At 36.9% G+C, this 8,960-nt stretch overlaps 1 protein-coding gene across 1 annotated transcript; it reads left to right on the forward strand.

Annotated features, from left to right (window-relative positions):
* Window positions 1-2,310: 2,310 nt before the first annotated feature.
* Window positions 2,311-8,683, forward strand: LOC147441904 (ent-kaurene synthase CPS/KS, chloroplastic-like). The gene is made up of 12 exons (XM_086529539.1): window positions 2,311-2,626; window positions 2,848-3,031; window positions 3,982-4,199; window positions 4,360-4,480; window positions 5,006-5,118; window positions 6,136-6,362; window positions 7,130-7,242; window positions 7,344-7,442; window positions 7,526-7,741; window positions 7,823-7,961; window positions 8,062-8,307; window positions 8,396-8,683. The coding sequence occupies exons 1-12, from the start codon at window positions 2,338-2,340 to the stop codon at window positions 8,681-8,683; spliced, it is 2,253 nt and encodes a 750-aa protein (XP_086385665.1). The 5' UTR covers window positions 2,311-2,337.
* Window positions 8,684-8,960: the final 277 nt, after the last annotated feature.

Consider the following 8,960-nt stretch of genomic DNA (forward strand, 5'->3'; position numbering starts at 1 on the left):
TGTCGTTTTGAAGTTGCAGCCGTTTTGTTAGTTAAGATTTAGTGGCTTGCAAAAAAGTTTCTTTAGAGATGAATATTAGGGCTTACAAAGACTACTTATAGTAATGGAAGTGGATTGTTGTTTTTCTTTTAGTTTCCCTTTTTTCGTCTCTCTCTCTCTCTCTAAAGTTAAAAAAAACCATATACTTATTCTACTCTCTCTCTCTCTCTCTCTCTCTCTCTCTCTCTCTCTCTCTCTCTATCCCCCCCCCCAACCTCATGTGTAGTCTTTTAAGTTTATGTTATGTAGTTGTTATGTTCATTCAATTCTCAATGCACTTTTTATTGTCGCACAAAGCGAATGTGATTTAGGTTGATACCATAATGCATTATTGCACATAATAAAGCATTTAAGATATGGTTGTCACTACTTTCAATTGGATGCATAAAAAATACTTACACATGTTATCCTTCTAAAGAAGGGGGGAGGGGGGTTACACAAAATTGAATGATACTCCTTCTTGGTCTCAGCAACGCGCAATACTTTATGAATTGGAGATGGACATACATTGGCATCTCGATTTTTAAATTTTTGCAAAAATTCAAACAAAATGAATGAGATGACTTTGTTTCTTTCCTAGATTACTAATGTATCTGAAGGTTTTATCCAGTAGAAACAAAGGGACAAGTTCTCAAAAAATCAAAAGCAATGCTTACAACAAAAATATTAAAAATAAAATCAATAAACAAGCAAAACTTTCCTCTGTTTAATTCGACTAAGGAATGGTGTAAAGAAATTTTAGTCAGTAAAAAGCAAAACTTTTCTTATATGGGATGGTGTAAGAAAAAAATTATCAAAGGCAATAACTCTGTTTCTCTAAAGTGGAAAGTCAGACTCGTACACGCTCTAGTAACCAACCCAGCTTTGATACGAGCATCATGGCTTCTCGACGGGCTTTCTCGTCTAGCATCCCTCCATTGCCCGCATGAGGCCTGGCGTGTGTAGGTTAGGACTAGAAAACACGTCGTCATCTTTTGAAGGAACACTCAGAAGGGAACATTGGATGGCTTGCATTACACCAGTTCTCATTATTAGCAGGCCCTCCTCCTCCTCCTCCTCGGCAGACCCTCTACGAAAAATGAATGCTGCTGCGTACTGCGGCTCCGTCCACCTTCTCCACCGTAGCTTGCAGCATCACCATTCTGCGGCAGCCTTCCATGCTTCTCAGCTCGCTATAGCCTGCATCGTTTGCAGTGCATCCGGCAACGGTATGAACGTCCTGCTCCCTCTCTCTCTCTCTCTCTCTCTCTCTCTCTCTCTCTCTCTCTCTCTCTCTCTCTCTCTCTCTCTCTCTCGGACACACACACACACACAGACAATCACACTTGGCAGATACTGAGGCTCTTTTGACGCTTGGCAATTGTAATCCAGCTCGGAGCGTGTTCGAGGACTCGGCTGTGCCTCTAAGACGCCCACCTTCCACAGCGCCCAATGAGCAGGTACTCTCTCTCTCTCTCTCTCTCTCTCTCTCTCTCTCTCTCTCTCTCTCTCTCTCTCTCTCTCTGGTCCCCAGCCAGCGTGTTAGGAGAATTTTTTCGCGTAAGGAGTCAGGTTAAAGGTATCACATCCACATGATTTTTGGCCAGGGATTGTCGATTAGAGAATGCACCTTATTATCACCCTTTGGAGGCCATGTTTACAATCTTCAAACCTCACACTGTTCAACCAGACAAAAAAAAAAATGGACCACACTGTCTCTTAGAGAATGCACCTTATTATCACTATACTTTTTGAGCTGTCCACACTTCTCTCTCCAACTTGGAGCCCTCTCCCAATGCGCCTTTAGAGGGCGTATGGGGCAACCCTCTTACACACATACTTCCACACACACCTCATGTTTTTTGGCACGTTAAAAGAACAATCTTTTTTGTACCTTTGTTTAGTTAGAGAACGGGTCCCTTCGGGCGCATATTCACACATTGCAAAAACAGTGTTTTGGGTGAGCGCTGCTTCACCTTGTTAAGTATTAAGTATATAATAAATGCTCTATGGATCATCTCCCTCGATATTGTGTATATTTTGAAAAGTAGCCACCCAAGGCTCTTCCAAATTGAATGGCTAGCACTTGCCACTAAGCCTACTTTTCCAACTTAAGGTCAATTGAGCACATGAAGGTTACGTGGTAATACTCAACTCTCTCTCTCTCTCTCTCTCACATACACACACACACACACACACACACAAGCCTTGCTCTCTAAATTCTCTCTAAATAATAATTGGACGTGAATAATTAAGATGGTTAAACACAAACATTGTTTTTGAAAATTACAGGTGAAACACCATGACGTTGAACATGAGATGCAAGATTGGATATTTCAAATCAAGAAAATGTTCCAATCTATGCATCTTGGTGAGATCTCCATCTCTCCATATGATACTGCTTGGATTGCCATGGTGCCATCGCTAGATGGGTCAAATAGTTCGCAATTTCCAAAATGCATCAATTGGATCATCGATAACCAGCTTCCAGATGGTTCTTGGGGAGATGAGAAGAATGTCTTTCTAGCATATGATCGGGTTTCTAGTACATTGGCTTGTGTGATTGCTCTCAAAACGTGGAACATTGGCCATGCCAATGTAGTAAAAGGTATCTTGATGTATGCATTTTACACCAACTTTGAAGTGGCCACTAACTTCCATTCATTTAACATTTTTGTGAAGGTTTCTTTAGATTCACAAAAATGTTTCTTTAGATTGTGTCCATCAACTTATTAAATCCATGACTTGCTTTGGGTGAAGATAACAATGTTTAAAGTCTTATTGTTAAACAATTGATTTATGACGTTCTTTTTCTTCTTATTTTCTTAGGGGTTGATTTTATCCATAAGAACATACACAAGTTAGATGAGGAAACCGATGATTATATGCCCACTGCATTTGAGGTTGTCTTTCTTGGTATGTTGGACGATGCACAATGTCTTGGCCTTGATTTGCCTTATGATACTCCGACTGTTGCAGCATTAAGAAAGGAATGCCAAAGAAAACTCAATAGGTACATTTGTTCACAACATTGTTTCTTTCATCATATCACCAGATCTTCAAATTGATTGATTCTTTGGTTTGATAAAAAGTGTGAAAATGGAAATATTTTACTCTTGATGAGTGGTGTAAAAATGATTGTAAAATCAATCCTTGATTCATAAATTGAAGCTAACGTTAATAGTTTTGTCTTCATTCCATGGTTTTGATTAAGAATATTAGAGAAAGCTCGGAACCTTAGGACTACTTTTGGAAGGTTCAATTCAATGACGCCATGAGTGAAAGCATTGAGCTTATATACTTAATAGGGTCAAGAGTAGGGTCACCTTTGCATGCCGAAGAATGGAACCATGCAGTGAGGTGCATCGGTCGTTCAAGTGATTCCCTTTAAGGGAATGCAGATCGATGATCCGCGGTAGGAGCTAGTGCATATTGGAAAGACATGGTCTATTTTTACGAATTGTATAATCCCTTTCTAAAAACGTTGTCCCTTCCAAGGCACATGTAGTGGGTGAGGTTCATTGTACATTCTTTGTTCAGTTAATATAACATCTCCACTGACAATTGTGAGTATAACAAAAAAATGAATATTAGACAAACAAGCGTGAAACAAGGATGGCAAAAGCTTTCTTTCTGGTTTCCACTCTAAAGAGTAGCATTGCTTTAGCTTTAGAGTTACTAAAAACGTTATGGTATCATAGTTGGGGTCTTTCAATCATGTGGGATGTTGAATTTATACTAAGTGAAACAAGGCTTGGCCTTGTTTCCCTTATGGTATCATAGTAGGGGCGTTTCAACTTATACTCAATTTATATTGTTAATGCTTTATTATTATGCATGTTTTCTTTGTGGTTCTATGTGGTCCTTTCAACCATATTCAATGTACAATGTTGAAGCTCTATTTGCATACAATTGGCACTAATTTGAGTCAATTTTGGTTTTATACCTTGTACATTGTTGTAGGATTCCTTTGGAACTCATTCATACTCACCCAACCACCCTACTACATTCCTTGGAGGGGCTCCATAGGTTTGTGGATTGGAGCAAGATTTTGCAGTTCTTGACAAAAGATGGATCACTTCTTTTTTCTCCGGCCGCCACAGCATGTGCTCTAAAGTATACAAGTGATGAACGTTGCTTGAACTACATAAATATGGTGCTCCAAAAATTTGATAATGCTGGTAATATATGACTAGATGGACCTATTAGAAACAAGATAAAGTTATGTGATCATATTTCACTACACTCGATATGCCAGATGCAACAAACCTTGCACAAAATTTTACTAAAAAACTTGCTTGCTAAAAATCTATTGCAAACATTGCTTGTCTTATTTGACAGCCCCAAGTATCTATCCAGTAGACTTGTTTGAACATTTATGGATGGTGGATCGGTTAGAAAGACTTGGAGTCTCCAGATACTTCAAAAATGAAATCAAGGACTGCTTGGACTATGTTTATAGGTGAGTCCTTTCCTCTTTGTGGAAGATCTAATTTAAGCTATAAAAAGGCATGAAAAAGAAACTATGCATGAATTTCCACAGTGAATATAAAATGAAACATGTCATTTATCCAACAAAGGACTTGTACAAATTTTGATGTTTTAGATGAAGTCTAGTTAATTTTGGATAATTAGATTAACTTCATGGAAGGATTTAATGCATTTATATTTAATAAGACATTTTACAAGATGCAGTACTCCTCCTAATCCATGAGTATAGCACTTGGATGTATTGTTAAGGACTCTTTTTACAAGCATTCTTTTGTTTCTCAATGAACAATGATGTCTGTGTAGCATTGAGAGCTTATTAAAGGGAAAACACACTAAAATAACGAAAGTGCCTTATTCATGTCATAGTAATCTGAGCCTTTTGAAAGTTAATTAAGTGAACATTGTCACCATTTTTTGAGTTTAATATAATCTCACTCACGGTTTGTATTGCAAAATAAAATAAAATGTTGAATGACTATTTCTAGTGTTGAAATAGGTATTGGACACCGCGGGGCATTGCATGGGCTAGAGACTCGAATGTGTTCGATGTGGATGACACTGCCATGGGCTTTCGATTGTTTCGCCTTCATGGTTATACCGTCTCGTCAGGTTGCATTTGCAAACACTTACTATTATCCTCACTATTTTGTTGTGGATCTAACAGTTTGCTATTCAGTCATAGTCGAGTTGAATGTTTTAAATTGACTTAGATTGTGATCAAGAATCTTTGTTGTCACACTGATGATTATTTTGTATGAAAATAAATAACAACATGAAACAAAATGCTAAAGGACTGTTTTAAGGAGATCTTTGTTTTGCATCATGGTATTACAACTGACATCGTGAGCCATAAACTTTTGGAGGAACATTAATGATGAAGCTCATATAGGACATACACCTATAATTGAATTGCTAGCTATTAAGAGAATTTCATAATCCTTTTGCATTACTCTTTTATAACCAACATCATGAGCCATCTCTATACTATCTAATGCACCCCTACCAAGTGGTATAAGGAGAGGGGGGAGTGGAGGCTAAGGCAAAGAAAGAAAAAGAGGAGGCCTAGTGGGATTGGAGGCCAAGGCAAATAAAGAAAAAGAGGAGGCCTAGTGAGGGGGTGGAGCAAGAAAAGGGGGCCTCTCTCTCTCTCTCTCTCTCTCTCTCTCTCTCTCTCCATAGGGGGAGCTCACTCCCTTCCCCCGTCCATAGGATGGGCCACACACTCGTTATAATTAAGAAGAAGATTTTTATAGAAGCTCTTTTATGTGACAACAATCTAAAGCATTGAATTTTCTTAGCATAATTCAGCCAATGGCATGCTATATTATTCTAGCGACAAAACATATTAAATAATAGAATCCCCTTATCTATTTCTTGGATAATTTTTTTTTGGTTTCTTACATGCCGTTATTCTTATGTGTGCATGATTAGTAATTGTGAGCCAATGTCATTCAAGAGAACGACATTGGCTTACAATGCTTTTAAAATAGGAGACTTTGAAATATACAAAAAATCAACTATAACATAATGTGTTTTTGAGGAGTCCTTTCTATATCTCAATACATATTTAGAGCTTATGTAATGTTGAAAGCTGAGGGAACCAAGTATGCCTTGCCTCTTTTCCAGACGTATTCCATGCATTTAAAAGAGGCAAGGAATTTGTTTGCTTTGAGGGTCAAACAAGTCAAGCAGTGACTGGTATGCACAATTTGTTTCGTGCCTCTCAAATCAAATTACCTGGAGAAACCATCCTTGAAGAGATCAAAGATTTTACTGAAGCTTTTCTCAAGGACAGGCAATTGAATAACACAATTCAAGACAAATGGGTGATTTCCAATGGCCTAAAAGATGAGGTATGATGAACACTATACTGTTGATAAAGATAATGCAATACATCTTAGTGTTAAAAAATAATAATTACCTTCTCTTTCAAGTGTGCTTACTGAAAAGCTCTAAGTTTTTTCTTGATTGTTTCCTAGTCTTTGCTTACTGTGGTGCTTAGGAATGTGTTGTATCACCTATCTCGAGTCAAATAAAACCCAAGATGACTCAACATATCAGACAATAAGTGGCTTGAAGGAAATTGTGTATATCAATCCTTTGGCACATTAAGTGCATAATTTTTTGAAATGTGGTTAGAATTAAAAGGTAAGCACATGGCTTCAGTTTTTCATGGATCAATGCTAACTTCTTGTATATACCCTCTTATAAAAGAAAATTCTTGGAAAGCATATGCTAACCTTATGGTCTCTAATGACCATATAGGTTTTAAAGCAACATTCTAATCTAGCATCTAAATTTTGACCGTGAACAAAATCATTTGAGCGTAACTTAGTCAGTTCATGTAGATTCTTTATGATTCTGCAGCATGAAGGTAAGCAAGTTTGTTTCTTGATGTAAATTCCCTATAATGACACAAAAAGCCTCAAGGTTTCTGTTGAAAATTAGAATCATGATCAATACATTATCAACTAAAGCACAAGAAGTAACATGCTTATAAATATAGTCCTAGAAACAAGCATAAGATAAGAACTGCAAGAGAAAGATATCTTGCTACCAACTTACTAACTTAGATCTTATTTAAACCAATCATATTTCTATATATGGATTGCTTTTGCAGGTCTCATACACATTAGATTTCCCATGGAATCAAAGTCTACAACGGATTGAATCTAGGAATTACATGGGCCATTATGGTGTAGATGATGCATGGATCGGAAAATCACTATATAAGTATCTTCTGTTCATAAAGAGGCTCATTGATTTTTTTGATTAGTAAGTGCTAAATATGTAGATACCACATCAAAAAGTTTGATGAGATTCTAATTGCACAGGATGCCTTATGTCAACAATGAAATTTTCTTGAAGTTGGCAAAAGCAGATTACAATTTATGCCAATCTTTTCATAAAAAAGAGCTTGCTCAAGTCCTTAGGTAAAGAAAGTGGTCCTTAGATTAAAGAAATAGTCAATCCTATTTTACATCAACTAACTTGTGGGCGTTTTTTTGGTCTCTAGCTGGAATATAGAGTCCAAGTTTGACAAGCTTGGGTTTGCACGCCAAAAGTCCGTTGAATGCTTCTTCTCAGTGGCGGCAACACTCTTTGAACCCGAGTATTCTTTTGCAAGAATAGTTTGGACAACAAGTGCCGTGTTGACTACCATTATTGATGATTTCTTTGATATTGAAGGATCTATACACGAGCTTACTGCCTTTTTGAATGTTGTTAAAAGGTGCCTTATATGTTGATATCTTTCTTTTTGAGTTTCAAAGTAATTTCTCAAAAATTAATCTCTTGGTCTACTTGGATGTAGCTGGGATCCCTCACAAGCTCAAGGATTTTCTCAAGACATGAGGATATTGTTTATGGGTTTGTACAATACTATGAACATGATCAATCAGGAGGCCTATGTAGTTCAAGGCCATGACATTATCCACTTCTTGAGGGACACTGTAAGTGTAATATATAGGGGATATTTGATAGTATTTCTTAAAAAAATCATTGAATTGATGGAAAAAGCTCACAAATGCATCTATTTGCACATTTGTGTAGTGGGTGAACTTCGTGGAATCCATATATTTAGAAGCAAAATGGATGTTTTCAAATCATTGCCCCACACTCACCGAGTACATTCACAATGGAAAGGAGTCAATAGCATTAAGGCCTATAGTGCAATCTACACTGTTTTTCTTAGGTGAGAAACTCTCACAAAAAGATCTAATGGATGAGGAATACTCTCATATTATGGACCTGGTTAACACAATTGGGCGCCTTAACAATGACATACAAGGTTTCAAGGTAAATTATTCACTACAACAAAGGAGATAATTTTTCTTTTATGAAATTACCTAATCCCTCACATTAATGCACTTTTTTCTCTTTGCAGAGAGAAAATAGAGAAGGAAAATGGTCATGTGTAAGGATTTTCATGAAAGAGAATCCAACTGCAAGCATCGATGAGGCAGTTGAACATTTCAAAAAATTGAGTGAAAATACCATGAGCGAGTTGGTGGAGATATATTTATCAAATTCAAGAGTCTCCAAGCAATCCAAACAGCTTCATTTGAACATGGCCAAAATTTTGAACCTCTTTTATAGCCAAACAGATGGATATACATCTCTAACTGCAACGGAGAAACATGTAAAAAATACATTGTTTACTCCAATACCATAAATCATAGACAAGCTCATCAGTATGAGCATAATTGTAAAAAGCTTTCATTTATAGGTAACAAATTAGAAGTGCCTATAGAAATCAATTTTATTTGCGCCCATAATCAATTAAAGATCACCATTTCTCGAGCGCATTAACAACAGAAGAAGGGTCATCTAGTGCAATAAAAACTACCAAGATCATCACTTTGGTTTATCACAAGTAGCAACTTAAAATTGAACTATCCTCCATATTATCCAAGCAGCTTGCTTAAAAAAATTCTTAAAATTTGTTAAAG

This window comes from Adiantum capillus-veneris, chromosome 14 (genome assembly GCF_014529385.1).
Source record: "Adiantum capillus-veneris isolate H3 chromosome 14, ASM1452938v2, whole genome shotgun sequence".
In the NCBI taxonomy this organism is placed as follows: Eukaryota; Viridiplantae; Streptophyta; class Polypodiopsida; order Polypodiales; family Pteridaceae; genus Adiantum; species Adiantum capillus-veneris.